The sequence below is a fragment of the Bombina bombina genome, chromosome 6 (genome assembly GCF_027579735.1).
Source record: "Bombina bombina isolate aBomBom1 chromosome 6, aBomBom1.pri, whole genome shotgun sequence".
Classification (NCBI taxonomy): Eukaryota; Metazoa; Chordata; class Amphibia; order Anura; family Bombinatoridae; genus Bombina; species Bombina bombina.
In genome coordinates this window covers 328503046-328520413 of record NC_069504.1, presented here as the reverse complement: position 1 = coordinate 328520413, position 17368 = coordinate 328503046, and the positions used below count along the sequence as shown (strand labels likewise).

The 17368-nt window shown below is 39.3% G+C and overlaps 1 protein-coding gene across 1 annotated transcript in view; it reads left to right on the top strand.

Moving 5' to 3' along the window:
- The window catches only part of CFAP54 (cilia and flagella associated protein 54), a 901430-nt gene that overhangs the window by 522692 nt on the left and 361370 nt on the right, over positions 1–17368 (top strand). Inside the window, exon 41 of the mRNA XM_053719246.1 lies at positions 14820–15043. Coding sequence (XP_053575221.1) covers positions 14820–15043 — 224 coding nt within the window. The remainder of the gene's footprint in view (positions 1–14819; positions 15044–17368) is intronic.

The following is a 17368-nucleotide window of genomic DNA, read 5'->3' as shown; positions in this document are numbered from 1 at the left end:
TTTTCCTGCCATTAACATCTAATTGTGTGAGGTACCAAATACATGACACCTTGCACAGCAAATGGAAACCGCTACACTTGCAAAACGGTTTATGTAAATATTTATATCTGTTAAATATTTGTATATTGTGTAGTTATGGCAAAGTTTTGTTGCTGGATAGAACAGAAGGTGAATGAATTCTGCATTTTTTAAGTTGCAGTTTTTCCACAACACAGTTTCACTAATTGATTTTGCTGAATCTAGGCCAAAGAGTGATGGAAATACTTGTTTTATTACACAAAAATCTGATCTGCTCTATTAATCAGAGTGTAACATAAATACATAGTGAGTGTGTTTTTCCAGCAATCTCAATCACAAAATGCCTCTGCCCATAAGCCTCTCAAGTACAAAATCTTTATCTCTGGAAAGCAACAAAAACTCCTTTATTTGTCTTGTTAATTTTGTCATATAAGGCCCGATTCTATGCTAGCCAGCTCTTCTATTTCCCTTTCTTTCATGTAATTAGCAAGAGTCCATGAGCTAGTGACGTATGGGATATACATTCCTACCAGGAGGGGCAAAGTTTCCCAAACCTCAAAATGCCTATAAATACACCCCTCACCACACCCACAATTCAGTTTTACAAACTTTGCCTCCGATGGAGGTGGTGAAGTAAGTTTGTGCTAGATTCTACGTTGATATGCGCTCCGCAGCAAGTTGGAGCCCGGTTTTCCTCTCAGCGTGCAGTGAATGTCAGAGGGATGTGAGGAGAGTATTGCCTATTTGAATGCAGTGATCTCCTTCTACGGGGTCTATTTCATAGGTTCACTGTTATCGGTCGTAGAGATTCATCTCTTACCTCCCTTTTCAGATCGACGATATACTCTTATATATACCATTACCTCTGCTGATTCTCGTTTCAGTACTGGTTTGGCTATCTGCTATATGTAGATGAGTGTCCTGGGGTAAGTAAGTCTTATTTTCTGTGACACTCCAAGCTATGGTTGGGCACTTTGTTTATAAAGTTCTAAATATATGTATTCAAACATTTATTTGCCTTGACTCAGAATGTTCAACTTTCCTTATTTTCAGACAGTCAGTTTCATATTTGGGATAATGCATTTTTTCTTACCTTAAAATTTGACTTTTTCCCTGTGGGCTGTTAGGCTCGCGGGGGCTGAAAATGCTTCATTTTATTGCGTCATTCTTGGCGCCGACTTTTTTGGCGCAAAAATTCTATTTCCGTTTCCGGCGTCATACGTGTCGCCGGAAGTTGCGTCATTCTTTGACGTTATTTCGCGCCAAAAATGTCGGCGTTCCGGATGTGGCGTCATTTTTGGCGCCAAAAAGCATTTAGGCGCCAAATAATGTGGGCGTCTTATTTGGCGCGAAAAAATATGGGCGTCGCTTTTGTCTCCACATTATTTAAGTCTCATTTTTTATTGCTTCTGGTTGCTAGAAGCTTGTTCTTTGGCATTTTTTCCCATTCCTGAAACTGTCATTTAAGGAATTTGATCAATTTTGCTTTATATGTTGTTTTTTCTCTTACATATTGCAAGATGTCTCACGTTGCATCTGAGCCAGAAGATACTACAGGAAAATCGCTGTCAAGTGCTGAATCTACCAAAGCTAAGTGTATCTGCTGTAAACTTTTGGTAGCTATTTCTCCAGCTGTTGTTTGTATTGATTGTCATGACAAACTTGTTAAAGCAGATAATATTTCCTTTAGTAAAGTACCATTGCCTGTTGCAGTTCCCTCAACATCTAAGGTGCAGAATGTTCCTGATAATATAAGAGATTTTGTTTCTGAATCCATAAAGAAGGCTATGTCTGTTATTTCTCCTTCTAGTAAACGTAAAAAATCTTTTAAAACTTCTCTCCCTACAGATGAATTTTTAAATGAACATCATCATTCTGATTCTGATGACTCCTCTGGTTCAGAGGATTCTGTCTCTGAGGTTGATGCTGATAAATCTTCATATTTATTTAAAATGGAATTTATTCGTTCTTTACTTAAAGAAGTTCTAATTGCTTTAGAAATAGAGGATTCTGGTCCTCTTGATACTAATTCTAAACGTTTAGATAAGGTATTTAAAGCTCCTGTGGTTATTCCAGAAGTTTTTCCTGTTCCTAATGCTATTTCTGCAGTAATTTCCAAAGTATGGGATAAATTGGGTAATTCATTTACTCCTTCTAAACGTTTTAAGCATTTATATCCTGTGCCGTCTGACAGATTAGAATTTTGGGACAAAATCCCTAAAGTTGATGGGGCTATTTCTACCCTTGCTAAACGTACTACTATTCCTACGTCAGATGGTACTTCGTTTAAGGATCCTCTAGATAGGAAAATTGAGTCCTTTCTAAGAAAAGCTTATCTGTGTTCAGGTAATCTTCTTAGACCTGCTATATCTTTGGCTGATGTTGCTGCAGCTTCAACTTTTTGGTTGGAAACTTTAGCGCAACAAGTAACACATCGTGATTCTCATGACATTATTATTCTTCTTCAGCATGCTAATAATTTTATCTGTGATGCCATTTTTGATATTATCAGAGTTGATGTCAGGTTTATGTCTCTAGCTATTTTAGCTAGAAGAGCTTTATGGCTTAAAACTTGGAATGCTGATATGGCTTCTAAATCAACTTTACTTTCTATTTCTTTCCAGGGTAACAAATTATTTGGTTCTCAGTTGGATTCCATCATTTCAACTGTTACTGGTGGGAAAGGAACTTTTTTACCACAGGATAAAAAATCTAAAGGTAAAAGCAGAGCTAATAATCGTTTTCGTTCCTTTCGTTTCAACAAAGAACAAAAGCCTGATCCTTCATCCTCAGGAGCAGTTTCAGTTTGGAAACCATCTCCAGTCTGGAATAAATCCAAGCCAGCTAGAAAGGCAAAGCCTGCTTCTAAGTCCACATGAAGGTGCGGCCCTCATTCCAGCTCAGCTGGTAGGGGGCAGGTTACGTTTTTTCAAGGAAATTTGGATCAATTCTGTTCACAATCTTTGGATTCAGAACATTGTTTCAGAAGGGTACAGAATTGGTTTCAAGATAAGACCTCCTGCAAAGAGATTTTTTCTTTCCCGTGTCCCAGTAAATCCAGTAAAAGCTCAAGCATTTCTGAAATGTGTTTCAGATCTAGAGTTGACTGGAGTAATTATGCCAGTTCCAGTTCAGGAACAGGGGATGGGGTTTTATTCAAATCTCTTCATTGTACCAAAGAAGGAGAATTCCTTCAGACCAGTTCTGGATCTAAAAATATTGAATCGTTATGTAAGGATACCAACGTTCAAAATGGTAACTGTAAGGACTATCTTGCCTTTTGTTCAGCAAGGGAATTATATGTCCACAATAGATTTACAGGATGCATATCTGCATATTCCGATTCATCCAGATCATTTTCAGTTCCTGAGATTCTCTTTTCTGGACAAGCATTACCAGTTTGTGGCTCTGCCGTTTGGCCTAGCTACAGCTCCAAGAATTTTTACAAAGGTTCTCGGTGCCCTTCTGTCTGTAATCAGAGAACAGGGTATTGTGGTATTTCCTTATTTGGACGATATCTTGGTACTTGCTCAGTCTTTGCATTTAGCAGAATCTCATACGAATCGACTTGTGTTGTTTCTTCAAGATCATGGTTGGAGGATCAATTTACCAAAAAGTTCTTTGATTCCTCAGACAAGGGTAACCTTTCTGGGTTTCCAGATGGATTCAGTGTCCATGACTCTGTCTTTAACAGACAAGAGACGTCTAAAATTGATTGCAGCTTGTCGAAACCTTCAGTCACAATCATTCCCTTCGGTAGCCTTATGCATGGAAATTCTAGGTCTTATGACTGCTGCATCGGACGCGATCCTCTTTGCTCGTTTTCACATGCGACCTCTTCAGCTCTGTATGCTGAAGCAATGGTGCAAGGATTACACGAAGATATCTCAAACAATATCTTTAAAACCGATTGTTCGGCACTCTCTAACATGGTGGACAGATCACCATCGTTTAATTCAGGGGGCTTCTTTTGTGCTTCCGACCTGGACTGTAATTTCAACAGATGCAAGTCTCACGGGTTGGGGAGCTGTGTGGGGATCTCTGACGGCACAGGGAGTTTGGGAATCTCAGGAGGTGAGATTACCTATCAATATCTTGGAACTCCGTGCAATTTTCAGAGCTCTTCAGTTTTGGCCTCTTCTGAAGAGAGAATCGTTCATTTGTTTTCAGACAGACAATGTTACAACTGTGGCATACATCAATCATCAAGGAGGGACTCACAGTCCTCTGGCTATGAAAGAAGTATCTCAAATTTTGGTTTGGGCGGAATCCAGCTCCTGTCTAATCTCTGCGGTTCATATCCCAGGTGTAGACAATTGGGAAGCGGATTATCTCAGTCGCCAAACGTTGCTTCCGGGCGAATGGTCTCTTCACCCAGAGGTATTTCTTCAGATTGTTCAAATGTGGGAACTTCCAGAAATAGATCTGATGGCGTCCCATCTAAACAAGAAACTTCCCAGGTATCTGTCCAGATCCCGGGATCCTCAGGCGGAGGCAGTGGATGCATTATCACTTCCTTGGAAGTATCATCCTGCCTATATCTTTCCGCCTCTAGTTCTTCTTCCAAGAGTGATCTCCAAGATTCTGAAGGAATGCTCGTTTGTTCTGCTGGTAGCTCCAGCATGGCCTCACAGGTTTTGGTATGCGGATCTTGTCCGGATGGCTTCTTGCCAACCGTGGACTCTTCCGTTAAGACCAGACCTTCTGTCACAAGGTCCTTTTTTCCATCAGGATCTGAAATCCTTAAATTTAAAGGTATGGAGATTGAACGCTTGATTCTTGGTCAAAGAGGTTTCTCTGACTCCGTGATTAATACTATGTTACAGGCTCGTAAATCTGTATCTCGAGAGATATATTATAGAGTCTGGAAGACTTATATTTCTTGGTGTCTTTCTCATCATTTTTCTTGGCATTCTTTTAGAATACCGAGAATTTTACAGTTTCTTCAGGATGGTTTAGATAAGGGTTTGTCCGCAAGTTCTTTGAAAGGACAAATCTCTGCTCTTTCTGTTCTTTTTCACAGAAAGATTGCTATTCTTCCTGATATTCATTGTTTTGTACAAGCTTTGGTTCGTATAAAACCTGTCATTAAGTCAATTTCTCCTCCTTGGAGTTTGAATTTGGTTCTGGGAGCTCTTCAAGCTCCTCCGTTTGAACCTATGCATTCATTGGACATTAAATTACTTTCTTGGAAAGTTTTGTTCCTTTTGGCCATCTCTTCTGCCAGAAGAGTTTCTGAATTATCTGCTCTTTCTTGTGAGTCTCCTTTTCTGATTTTTCATCAGGATAAGGCGGTGTTGCGAACTTCTTTTGAATTTTTACCTAAAGTTGTGAATTCCAACAACATTAGTAGAGAAATTGTGGTTCCTTCATTATGTCCTAATCCTAAGAATTCTAAGGAGAAATCATTGCATTCTTTGGATGTTGTTAGAGCTTTGAAATATTATGTTGAAGCTACGAAGTCTTTCCGTAAGACTTCTAGTCTATTTGTTATCTTTTCCGGTTCTAGAAAAGGCCAGAAAGCTTCTGCCATTTCTTTGGCATCTTGGTTGAAATCTTTAATTCATCTTGCCTATGTTGAGTTGGGTAAAATTCCGCCTCAGAGAATTACAGCTCATTCTACTAGGTCAGTATCTACTTCCTGGGCGTTTAGGAATGAAGCTTCGGTTGACCAGATCTGCAAAGCAGCAACTTGGTCCTCTTTGCATACTTTTACTAAATTCTACCATTTTGATGTATTTTCTTCTTCTGAAGCAGTTTTTGGTAGAAAAGTACTTCAGGCAGCGGTTTCAGTTTGAATCTTCTGCTTATGTTTTTCGTTAAACTTTATTTTGGGTGTGGATTATTTTCAGCAGGAATTGGCTGTCTTTATTTTATCCCTCCCTCTCTAGTGACTCTTGTGTGGAAAGATCCACATCTTGGGTAGTCATTATCCCATACGTCACTAGCTCATGGACTCTTGCTAATTACATGAAAGAAAACATAATTTATGTAAGAACTTACCTGATAAATTCATTTCTTTCATATTAGCAAGAGTCCATGAGGCCCGCCCTTTTTTTGTGGTGGTTATGATTTTGTATAAAGCACAATTATTCCAATTCCTTATTTTATATGCTTTCGCACTTTTTTATCACCCCACTTCTTGGCTATTCGTTAAACTGAATTGTGGGTGTGGTGAGGGGTGTATTTATAGGCATTTTGAGGTTTGGGAAACTTTGCCCCTCCTGGTAGGAATGTATATCCCATACGTCACTAGCTCATGGACTCTTGCTAATATGAAAGAAATGAATTTATCAGGTAAGTTCTTACATAAATTATGTTTTTACCCCGAAAACAAGGTTTGTCGCTTAGGGGTGTAAACTGCATTTTTGTATAAGGAGGAGATGCATACATTACAAAAGTGCACAATTAAATTTGTAATTTAAAAATCATACAAAGGAATAATTTAAAGGATTACTGTATAATTGTTTGAGGTGTGTACAACGATTATATATACTTTCTTATCAAGGTTAAACTTATAACATTCACTTACTTCCAATGTCTAACGATCCGTGTAACATACAAAAAAAGTATTTCATATTTTTTATCCTGACATCATTCCAGACAACCCACTAATATGGGCTGTCTAATCGCTGTTTAAATCCTCCAATCGGCGGTCTATTCTATGAATATAATTAACTGAATGTTGCGTCATCTTGCGCATGTGCAGTCCGTCCAGTGTTATCGCGCATGCGCTTTCCTTTAGCTGAAGCCGATAATGCCAAACTACAGGATATTTTCTCCTTACCTTCAAAGCGCAGCTCCCTCTTTTGCTCCAGTGAGTGACGTAGTCAATGTCTTTGCTGAAGTTTGTGCAGGCGCATCGTATCTAAAAGCCGCCATATTCCGACCTGGGTTGTCAGCCCAGATAGGACTCCTTGAAACGGTACCCATGGAGTGGGTTTGGAAAATGAGAAAATTATAAAAAAACTATTGCGGTGAAACGGTAACTATTTAAAACGATGAGTACATTGAAAAGTGTATTGTTTAACATCCTTTATTTGATTAATGCATACTTTTTTTTTTGGAGTACAGTGTCCCTTTAAGCATTCACACAAAAATATGTGAAACGGTAACTATTTAAAACGATGAGTACATTGAAAAGTGTATTGTTTAACATCCTTTATTTGATTAATGCATACTTTTTTTTTTGGAGTACAGTGTCCCTTTAAGCATTCACACAAAAATATGCAAGAAAAAAATTGTATTGTTAAGGTGCAGTAAAAATTGTAACCAAATTGTTCGACAAAAATCTTATTTCCTTCTTAATATGAGGAAAGTCCACTGCTTCATTCCTTACTTGTAAGGAATGAAGCCGTGGACTCTCCTCATATTAAGAAGGAAATAAGATTTTTGTTGAACAATTTGTAATTGTTAAGGTGCAGTAAAAATTGTAACCAAATTGTTCAACGAAAATCTTATTTCCTTCTTAATATGAGGAGAGTCCACGGCTTCATTTCTTACTTGTGGGAAAATACAGAACCTGGCCACCAGGAGGAGGCAAAGACACACCAGCCAAAGGCTTAAATACCTCCCCCACTTCCCTCATATCCCAGTCATTCTTTGCCTTTTGTCACAGGAGGTTGGCAGAGAAGTGTCAGAAGATACGGAATAGTTCCTTATGAAGGGTATCTACCCTTTGAAATGGGACTGGAGTTTTAAGTCGTCTTGTCAGCCTCTCAGTGAGAGCATTGACGAAAGTTAGGGTCTGGAGATGCAGGGAGTGTCTTTCTGCGAAACCATCCAGACTCGTATTAACAGCTCCTAAGCAATCAGTGTTGACGAGTTTCACTGCCTGCTTTCATCACTCCAAGTCCACGTCAGGAGCGATGCTACAAGACTGTCACACTTGAGAGGCTGTGTTTCTGTTCCACAGCATAGATTCCGGGAAGATCGTTTAAATTTTTTACACATATGGTAAAGCTTTTATCTGTATGGAATCAAGGGTTAATATCTCCTGAGGGGGGATTATTGAACAGGGATTAATCTCGTACATTTTTATTTGATTTATACTGCGTTTTGTGTGAGATGTTTTCTGAGACTCATAGGCTGAGGTTGGAACATACAGGTTACTTTCACTTTAGAGCTGCGCAGCTTTACAAGCTTAGCACACTTTTCCTTAGCGGAGGCGGTCATAGGTTGCGCTCCATGTGACCGGGTGTGGTCGTAGTTTCACTTCCTACTCTCTGACCGTGCTGGTTATCGGAGAGAAGAAGGTACCATATTTATATGTTATATAACATTCGTTATTGTTATATTAGGAAATAACCCATAGCTATGGAGGACTCTGATGTTTTAGACAGTACTCCCTCTATACCTAAGACTAATGCCTGTTTATATTGTGAGGAGGCCGAGGTATACCCGCCCTCTCAATTATGTTTCACATGCCTAGAAAAAGTGATTATGTCAAAAAAATTCAAAAAAGGTTAATGTTTGATACCACTGAGCCTTCCACCTCTGAGGGTTCCCCGTCCCGTGAGTTGCGCACCCTGCTTTCATCTCCTAATACACATGCAGTTTCCCATAGCACGCCTGATTCTCCATCTGGAGGAGGCCTTTTACCTCCAGACTTCACCGCGCAGTTACAAACGGAGATGTCTGTGGCCATTAGTGCTTTACCTTGCCCTGCTAAGCGCAAGCAAAAGGTCAAATATTGCTATCCTTCCCAGGGGTCATCATCTAGTTTATTGGCTATAGCTGATAGATAGTTATCTGATGATGAAGAGGTGTTTGCGGAGATATGCAACAGGTGGGGGACTCTGAAGATAGATCTCATGGCGTCCCGTCTCAATATCAAGCTACCCAAGTATGGGTCGCGATCCTGGGATCCTCAGGCGGAGCTAATAGATGCATTAATGGTGCCTTGGAGGGTCAGTCTAACATACCTTTTTCCGCCATTACCTCTCCTTCCTCGAGTAGTGGCCCTCATCAAGCAAGAGCGGCCAGCAGTGATACTGATTGCTCCATCGTGGCCGCAAAGGATGTGGTTTGCAGATCTAGTGGGGATGTCGTCATCTCCTCCATGGAAGTTACCTTGTCACAGGGATCTGCTGAAAGAAGGTCCTTTTATTCATCAAAATCTAGATTCTCTGAGGCTGACTGCGTAGAGATTGAACACTTTGTGCTAGCCAAGAGAGGTTTCTCTGAGAGAGTTATTGATACTCTCATTCAATCTCGTAAGCCGGTTACTCGTTGCATCTATCAGAAGGTGTGGAGGACCTACTTATTCTGGTGTGAAGAGCATGGATTCCCCTGGCATAAGATCAGGGTTTCCAGGATTCTTTCCTTTCTCCAGGATGGTCTGGAGAAGGGCCTTTCTGCTAGCTCCTTTAAGGGACGGATTTTGGCCCTATCTGTTTTACTGCACAAGAGGCTCGCTGAGCTTCCAGATGTTCAGTCTTTTGTTCAGGCTCTGGCTAGAATCAGGCCTGTGTTTAGATCTAGCGCTCCTCCTTGGAGTTTAAATCTTGTTCTTAAAGTTTTGCAGAAGGCTCCATTTGAGCCTATGCATGTAGTTGACATTAAATTACTGTCTTGGAAGGTTCTTTTTCTACTGGCTATTGCTTCGGCACACAGAGTCTCTGAAATGGCTGCCTTGCAATGTGAGCCTCCTTACCTAGTATTTCATGCTGATAAGGCTGTTCTTCGTACTGGGTTAAGTTTTCTTCTTAAGGTCTTTTCAGATCACAACATCAAGTCAGGAGATTGTGGTTCCATCCTTGTGTCCTAATCCTTCTTCTTCGAAGGAACAGTTACTTTATAATTTGGATGTGGTTCGGGCCTTGAAGTTCTATCTTCAGGCTACGAGGAGTTTAGACAGACTTCTTCTTTGTTTGTTGTCTATTCTGGGAAGCGTAGGGGGCAGAAGGCCTCATCCACATCCTTATCTTTTTGGTTGAGGAGCATTATTTGCTTGGCTTATGAGACAGCGGGGCATAAGCCTCCTCAGAGGATTAAGGCCCATTCAACTAGAGCAGTGGCTTGCTCTTGAGCCTTCAAGAATGAGGCCTCTATGGATCAGATTTGTAGGGCTGCTACCTGATCCTCCTTACATACCTTTTCTAAATTTTACAAGTTTTACGTTTTTGCTTCGGCTGAAGCAGCTTTTGGGAAAAAGGTTTTGCAGGCTGTAGTGCCAGAATAGGGTCTGTCTCCTTTTTTGCCTCCCGTTCATTCAGTGTCCTCTGGAGCTTGGGTATATGTTTCCCACAAGTAAGGAATGAAGCCGTGGACTCTCTTCATATTAAGAAGGAAAACATAAATTATGCTTACCAGATAATTTCCTTTCCTTCTGTATGAGGAGAGTACACGGCCCCCACCCGTATTCTCCGAAGGGCGGAACTAAATTTTGTTTTGTTCTTCTGGCACCATTTATACCCTTATATTTATTCTACTGTTCCTTGTTCCCTTGGTAGAATGACTGGGATATGAGGGAAGTGGGGGGGGGGGGTATTTAAGCCTTTGGCTGGGGAGTCTTTGCCTCCTCCTGGTGGCCAGGTTCTATATTTTCCGACAAGTAAGGAATGAAGCCGTGGACTCTTCTCATACAGAAGGAAAGGAAATTATTTGGTAAGCATAATTTATGTTTTTAGCAAATTTGTAAAATTTGATGTAAATTACACAGGATTAAACGGTATTAAATATGCATAGCATAAATCATAATTTAAGTACACTGGATGTGCAAAAAACACATATAAATTCGTAGTTATAAGTACAAAACAGAAAGCATAATTTTTTTTCATAAAATGGGCTGAACATTGGCGTTCCATGGGCATTTATGACATTTTCTTTCAAATCCCAGCGTAATTCTATAAACATTTTCGCACTACAGTTCTCACTATTTATTCTCGCCAGTTAAAAAGTCGCGAGTTTTGGGGGGACGTGGCTAGGCAGTGGCCATGGCAGGTAGCTCTTCATGAAGCTCCCAGTCTGTTTTTGCTAATTCACAGTTTATCATTGAAGATCTGCTCAAGACTACCCTATTTCTACAAGACCCACTTATCTCAGATATTGCTTGTTCGATTGATAGCGAGATTATCCACTGCTGATGACTGGGACCTGATCTAGCCCGTTGTGGCCTATACTTAAGCTCTCAACACCCCTCCCTGGTAATCCAGCTTGAGCAGCTTTGGATCTGCTATTAACACACTCTTACCAAGACCTTCTACTTAACCTTTGTAGGACTACACATTTTAATCTCATTCAATATCTAAGTGAGGAACCGAAACTACTTCTCTGTTACAAAGCTTGAACATAAGAGCTACGAGCAGTTTCACGATCTATTCACAACCGCTAGAATTATGAACCCGGAGAGGGCCCTGCGACAACCAGTATAGCTGATACCTAACAGTGAAACAGAGGCAGAAACACAGCTCAGCAAAGGGAGAACCATGTTACCTCCACCATCCTCGCCTCAGTTCAGAGTTTGCTCAGAGGAGGAGAAGTGCGATCACAGATCCACTATCTTACCTGGTTGCTGCGACTTCAAGGACCCAGTGTCTGGCCCAGCAGAAACTGGGAGATCGGGCCCAGCCCTACAGCTATTGACATGGTTCCAGCTGATCCCTCCTTTACCCTGCTCTGACACTTTCACAGAACTATATGCCTCATCTATGGCCTTTCGTTGGGGATATGCGGCCGGCTCCCCAATGAGGTGCCTAACATCCTAATCTTCTCCAGTGCAGACCAGTAGTCATGAAGAGCTCAACATGCATGTCTGGATTTTCTCTCTTTGAACTCAAGACTCCCAAGGCCAATTCAGAGTTAGTATTCGCTTGCTGCACTCTCTCAGATCTGGTAAGGTGCTTACTATGGAATACATCACTGCCCGCTACTCGAGATGGCCCAGAGAGAGAGCTTCTGAGATTTTATTATTTTGGCAGTCAGAGTAGGATAAACTCTCTAGGGATAGCAGTTCACAAGAGACTCTTCAGCTACAGATTTGACCCACAACGCCGCCTCTTTCATATTTCCCCACACCCGTGTTTACTATCAGAGATTTAACCGTTCATGAGGACTTCACTGTTTGATATGCCAGGTTGCAGTTAGACAAGGGGGCTAGGTGTTGCTAGATATTAATAGCCTACTTTTTATATTTGAGTCCTAAACTTCTCGTAAGGATTTGTGACAACGGTAGAGTATATTGTCAGGACCTGTTAGACAACTCCTGGATTTAACCCAAATCCCCCTATACACCACACTTGTAACCTAGCTGGTCAATTCCGTAACTCGACACTCTATAGGTCAGAGGGTGCATAGCCTCATTTAGAAGTATATCTTTATCTGGGACAGCCTGCAGTGGCATAGCATCCACCAACTTAATCCTTATGAGATACCACTCGCATCATATCACAACCTCTCACACAGTACTATAGACTGCACTTTATTGCTGTTAACCCATAGATGCTGAATGCATTACACACCCAAGTAAGTTTTCAGTTGCTTCGCACTTAAGTACAATTCCGCCCTAAAAACTTTACCCTTTATTTGATTCTCAGCTTATATCGCTAAGGTAAATATTACTCCTATTTTCTGTTTTTTATTCAATTCTATTTTAAGAGTTTGGCCATCTTTTCATATCTTAAAAGGACATTAGTCAGTTTTTTAGTTAAATTGTAAAATTGTGGGTGTTTTAGAATACAAAGGAAAAAAAAACATGTTTTTGTAATTCATTACCCACCAGTAACACAGTGAGAAATAGATCAGCTTATCCACCTGTCATTTGATTTCAAGGGACATTGTACTCAAAAATGTCTCCTCTTTAATGTGTTCCCAACAATCTATTTTACCTGCTGGAGTATATTACAAAACTTCTTTAGCTTTATTTTGTCATTTTAAATAGCTACGTTTGCCTGTTGTATCCACACCTATACTAAACATTTCAATACTTAAAGGGCCACTGTATGTAAATATTTTCTATGCCTGTTACTAACTAACTACCCCAAATACGCTTTTTATCACTAGCATTTCATTAACATATCTCTACCGTATATCAGAAATCTTGTCTGCAAATTTAAATGTTTTCCAAACCCACTCCGTGGGTATCCTTTGCTCTGTACCAATCCGTTTACAATACCTAGGTTTCAAAATGGCGCTTTAAACACAAAGTTATTGGTTTAAGTATTTTGAACATGCAGTGCTGAAAATAGTGGGCAGGATAACGTGACATCATCGGCGAATAAAAGATATAACTTTTAGAACGTTATGAAACTTCGTTTTGGAGAAAATATAGGTCAGTAGGTTTTAATTAATGTTTATTAACTTTAATATGTTAGTTGTTTAGCTTAAAAATTATAACAGAAAGTAATCCTTTAAGTTTTCACTATGGAAAAGCTCAAATATTCATTTTCAGTTGTTCTCTCTAGGTATACAGACATAGATAACATAAGGAGGCTTTGTCTTTTATCATGTGCGTGTATAAAAAAATGCACATGATAAAAGACAAACTAAATTCCAATATCAGCGGTTTATCAAATTAAAAAAGTGCTTTTATGCTGACAGATTCCTTTTCATAGTGTTTAGTAATGCTTATAGGTGACGTGTGCAATTAGCCTGTTGTGCTCCAAAATCATAGATGATATGGGCATTGTGGGTATAGTGGGCATATGTGTGTTATGTTGTGAATATAGCTAATTTTACTAGTGTAAAAGTGCTCATTTTTACTTTAATTTACTTAATTTGATTGAACAGGTAATGTTTGTATCTGTTTGGTAATGTTGTTTCCTGATGTTATTCAGTATGACGGGGTAGTGTCAGTGTGTTTTGCACATGCACAAAACCAATGTTGCATCCAATAACTTTAGGTTACCTGATAATAAGCTGATAAGTGCTATCTGGGTATTTATCAAGTACCTTTTAGCTGTGGAATTTGATAAGTAAAAAATAGCCCTGAAAATGTGTCAAAAATTGAGAATTTGGATTGTGATTAGTGAAAACAGGATTGGCACATGCTAAGTATAGGGCCATTTTTCAACAAATTTAAAAAAGAAATAAGTACTTCCGATAAATAATGACCGAGATCGTTATGAACTTTGAAAAGTGCTTACCTGCAGCAGGTAACATTCAGATTGCAATCAGCTGCTAAAATAGGAGTTCCTTAAAGCTTAGTGAATCAGATTAATAGAATATCATAAAAATATAGGCATTTGCTTAATCATATCTAGAATAACTTTACAATTCTGGTTTAATTCTGTGCAGCATGAGTGGCACTGTGTATTAATTTCAAACACTGCTTTCATGTAAAGAACATTACTGTTATGTACAAACTATAAGCCGAGCACTTCATGTTCATGCATATTACTTATATAACTCTCTTCATAGTTCCTTTATTTGCAAAGATAATACAGAAGTAATCTTCAAATGTATGCAAATTCTCTTATGTTGTTTAAAAAGCATTTCTGTGATGGAAAGTAATGTTCAGTCATTCACGTATTGATATATTGAGTATGTTTTAACAATGAATGCAGAATTGCTTAACATTATTTATATGGACTATTATGGAGAACAATTTAAATCTCACTTGGGGGTGCTGTCTTCTTTATTTTCTGATACAATATCCGTTTAATCCATTAGGCATTTGTAATAATCATTTGTTTTGTATTTCATTGTGCCATCACTCTATCAAAAAGTCTAGATATGAGTTTAAATGCTTGATCAGTTCATGGCATTCTTATTGTTGGATAAGTTTCATGTGATTTTATGGGGCAAAATAGTTCTTTGCTTTACTTTTGAAGTGTCACTCACTGTATAATATTCACTTATAGATTCTTGATTCAGATGAGAAGTTTAGTGTTCCAAGCTGTATGGGAAGTATTGAACTTGAGGAAGGCGGATCAAGCCTGGCATTTGAATACCCGTTTGATGACATCACTGTAGTTGATATGCGGTGGATGTGTGATCTGGTTCTCAAAGCCATAGAAGTTCTATATAATTTGGAAAGCTGGGAATCATTGATTCACATAGCAATACAATTCAATTTAATTACTCAGTAAGTACTTTAACCCCTTAATGACCGGACCATTTTTCAATTTTCTTACCCTTAATGACAATGGCTATTTTTACATTTCTGCAGTGTTTGCGTTTAGCTGTAATTTTCCTCTTACTTGTTTACTGTACCCACACATATTATATACCATTTTTCTCGTCATTAAATGGACTTTCTAAAGATACCATTATTTTCATCATATCTTATAATTTACTAAAAAAAAATGATAAAATATGAGGAAAAAATGGAAAAAAACACACTTTTTCTAACTTTGACCCCCAAAATCTGTTACATATCTACAACCACCAAAAAACACCCATGCTAAATAGTTTCTAAATTTTGTCCTGAGTTTAGAAATACCCAATGTTTACACGTTCTTTGCTTTTTTTGCAATTTATGGGGCAATAAAAACAAGTAGCACTTTGCTATTTCCAAACCACTTTTTTTCAAAATGAGCGCTAGTTACTTTGGAACCCTGATATCTGTCAGGAATACCTGAATATCCCTTGACATGTATATATTTTGTTTTAGAAGACATCCCAAAGTATTGATCTAGGCCCATTTTGGTATATTTCATGCCACCATTTCACCGCCAAATGCGATAAAAAAAAAAAAAAAGTTCACTTTTTCACAAATTTTGTCACAAACTTTAGGTTTCCCACTGAAATTATTTACAAACAGCTTCTGCAATTATGGCACACATGGTTGTAAATGCTTCTCTGGGATCCCCTTTGTTCAGAAATAACAGACTTATATGGCTTTGTGGTTACTTTTTGGTAATTAGAAGGCCGCTAAATGCCGCTGCGCACCACACATGTTTTATGCCCAGGAGTGAAGGGGTTAATTAGGGAGCTTGTAGGGAGCTTGTAGGGTTAATTTTAGCTTTAGTGTAGTGTAGTAGACAACTCCAAGTATTGATCTAGGCCCATTTTGTTATATTTTATGCCACCATTTCACCGCCAAATGCGAGCAAATAAAAAAAAAAAACTTTACATTTTTCACAATTTTAGGTTTCTCACTGAAATTATTTACAAACAGCTTGTGCTATTATGGCAGAAATTGTTGTAAAAGCTTCTCTGGGATCCCCTTTGTTCAGAAATAGCAGACTTATATGGCTTTGGCGTTGCTTTTTGGTAATTAGAAGGCCGCTAAATGCTGCTGCGCACCACACGTGAATTATGCCCAGCAGTGAAGGGGTTAAATTAGGTAGCTTGTAGGGAGCTTGCAGGGTTAATTTTAGAGATCAGCCTCCCACCTGACACATCCCACCCCCTGATCCCTCCCAAACAGCTCTCTTCCCTCCCCCACCCCACAATTGTTACCGCCATCTTAAGTACTGGCAGAAAGTCTGCCAGTACTAAATAAAAGAGTTTTTTTTTTTTTTAAATAAAAATTATAAAATATTTTAGTTGTGATGGACCCCTGCCTTAGCACCAACCTCCCTGATCCCCCCCTCCAGCTCTCTAACCCTCTCCCCTACCTAATTACCGCCATCTTGGGTACTGGCAGCTGTCTGCCAGTACCCAGTTTGGCCCCATTGGCCAAACTATTTAAATTTTATTTATAACTTTTATTTGTATTTTTTATACAAATTTATTTCTGTAGTGTAGCAGCCCCCCCACAATACCCCCACCCCCTCCCCCTCCCAGATCCTTTTATATGTAAAAAAAAAAAAAAAAAAATTAAACTTTTTTTTTTTAACTTTTTTTTTTCCCCTTCCTTCATTGGTGTCAGTGTGGTAATGCGCGCACGTGCACGCGCATCCACGTGCACGTGCATCAACGTGCACGTGTGCACGCGCATCGTGCACGCGCGCGCACACGCTCCCTCCTCCCACTGGGCAAAGGCACCATCGGCACCATCACTACCGGTGCAGAGAGGGCCACAGAGTGGCTCTCTCTGCATCGGAGGCTTGTAAAGGGGTATTGCAGGATGCCTCCATATCGAGGCATCACTGCAATACCCTCAGAGCTGCTGGAAGTGATTGTGATCACTTCCAGCACTCTGTTAGACAACTGACGTACCAGGTACGTCCATTGTCATTAACTGCTTGTTAATGCATGACGTACCTGGTACGTCAGTTGTCATTAAGGGGTTAAATATTTTCCAGGTACATTTTTGAAAAATATGTGGTGCTTAAAATAAATTTATTTGATAAAATATGTTTAATTTATTTTGAATAAACCTTGGTTTACTCTTGAATTTCCATTACAATCATTACTAGACATGTGTTTTCAGATACGGATACATTACTAATTTTTCAGTGTTTTTTGCATTCCTTTTAAAATGAAAATGAGCTGCTCCTTTAGAAAACAAACAAAGGAACAA